The sequence below is a fragment of the Terrapene carolina genome, unplaced genomic scaffold (assembly GCF_002925995.2).
Source record: "Terrapene carolina triunguis isolate 2854851 unplaced genomic scaffold, T_m_triunguis-2.0 Scaffold24644, whole genome shotgun sequence".
Lineage (NCBI taxonomy): Eukaryota > Metazoa > Chordata > Testudines > Emydidae > Terrapene > Terrapene triunguis.
The window spans coordinates 1-1,315 of NW_020688995.1; the positions used below are offsets into that span (position 1 = coordinate 1).

At 75.2% G+C, this 1,315-nt stretch overlaps 1 protein-coding gene across 1 annotated transcript; it reads right to left on the reverse strand.

Annotated features, from left to right (window-relative positions):
* Positions 1-13: 13 nt before the first annotated feature.
* Positions 14-958, reverse strand: LOC112124166 (mitogen-activated protein kinase kinase kinase 10-like; the record flags this gene model as incomplete). Its single annotated transcript, XM_026662230.2, has 2 exons — positions 14-496; positions 846-958. Coding segments are annotated over 2 exons (596 nt in total), but the record flags the coding sequence as incomplete, so codon positions are not given.
* Between the last annotated feature and the right edge of the window lie 357 nt (positions 959-1,315).

The window sequence follows — 1,315 nt, forward strand, 5'->3', positions numbered from 1 at the left end:
GCCCCCTGCTGGCCGGGCGGGCGCAGGGCCCCGTCCGAGGGCGTTCGCCGGTGCCCGCGGGGCAGCGCCCGGGCGGCCGTCACGTGGGTGGGCGTCAGCGACTGGCGCGGGTCCCTCTTGAAGCTCTCGGCCCGGAGGTCCAGCAGGGGGTTATGGGCCGGGGGGGTGCCGAGGGGGGAGGCCGGGGGCCTGGGGGCCGGGGCGGGCGGCTCCTCGTCCGAGGGCAGCAGGGACTTGGTGGAGTTGCAGTCGGAGAGGGAGGAGAGCGAGAGCAGCGTGACGGAGCTGGGGGGCCCCTGGGCACGGCCCCCCCGCGGGCACGGCCTCCCCGCCTGCTCCCGGCCCAGCTCCAGCAGGTCACTGCCCAGTGCCACCGAGGCCAGGACGGAGGCACAGCCCAGGAGAGCCAAGGCGCTGCGCTTGTGGGGCCCGGCCCTGCCGGGGGGCAGCTCCGCCGGGGACTGGGGGGTGCTGCCCTCCGCCTCCACGTACTCCTCTGGGGAGAGACAGACAGACGGACAGGGGGTCAGCACCGGGGGGGGGCACAGCGACCCCCAGCCCTTCCCATGGGCCCCTCCCGCCGGGCCTTGGCCCCCCCATCTTCCTGCTTCGGGGCCCCTCCCACCGGGCCTTGGCCCCCCCATTTCCCTGCTTCGGGGCCCCTGGGATCCCATGCGGGGCGTTGGGGTCCTTGCCCTGAGGCCTCTAAGCCAGCCGGGCTCCAGGGTGGCTAACACAGACCCTCACCCCACTGCTGGAGGTACCAAGCCCCCCCCACCCCCCCCCCCCGGACACCCCCCCCCGCCTCGGGACCTGCCCCCCCCATAGGCGCGGGCAGCACGTACCCATCTCCGTCAGGCTGGCGAAGCCCCCAGTCATGGGGGCGCGTTTCGGGGACTTGCCCAGGTTGGGGGCGCTGGACGACCACTGCTTGCTGCCCTCGCCCAGCGCCTTCAGCCTGCGCCGGAGAGACGGTGAGACGGCTCCAGAGCCCCCCGCCGGTGCCCCTCACTCCCGACCCGCAGCCCCCGCCCTGACCTCCCCCCAGCGCTGCCGGTGCCCCTCACTCCCGACCCGCAGCCCCTGCTAGCCCAGCCCTGCCCCCCCCAGCCCTGCCAGTGCCCCTCACTCCCGACCCGCAGCCCCTGCTAGCCCAGCCCTGACCTCCCCCCAGCGCTGCCGGTGCCCCTCACTCCCAACCCACAGCCCCTGCTAGCCCAGCCCTGCCCCCCAGTGCTGCCGGTGCCCCTCACTCCCGACCCGCAGCCCCATGCTAGCCCAGCCCCGGGCCTGTGGACATGCAGTTAAACGAATT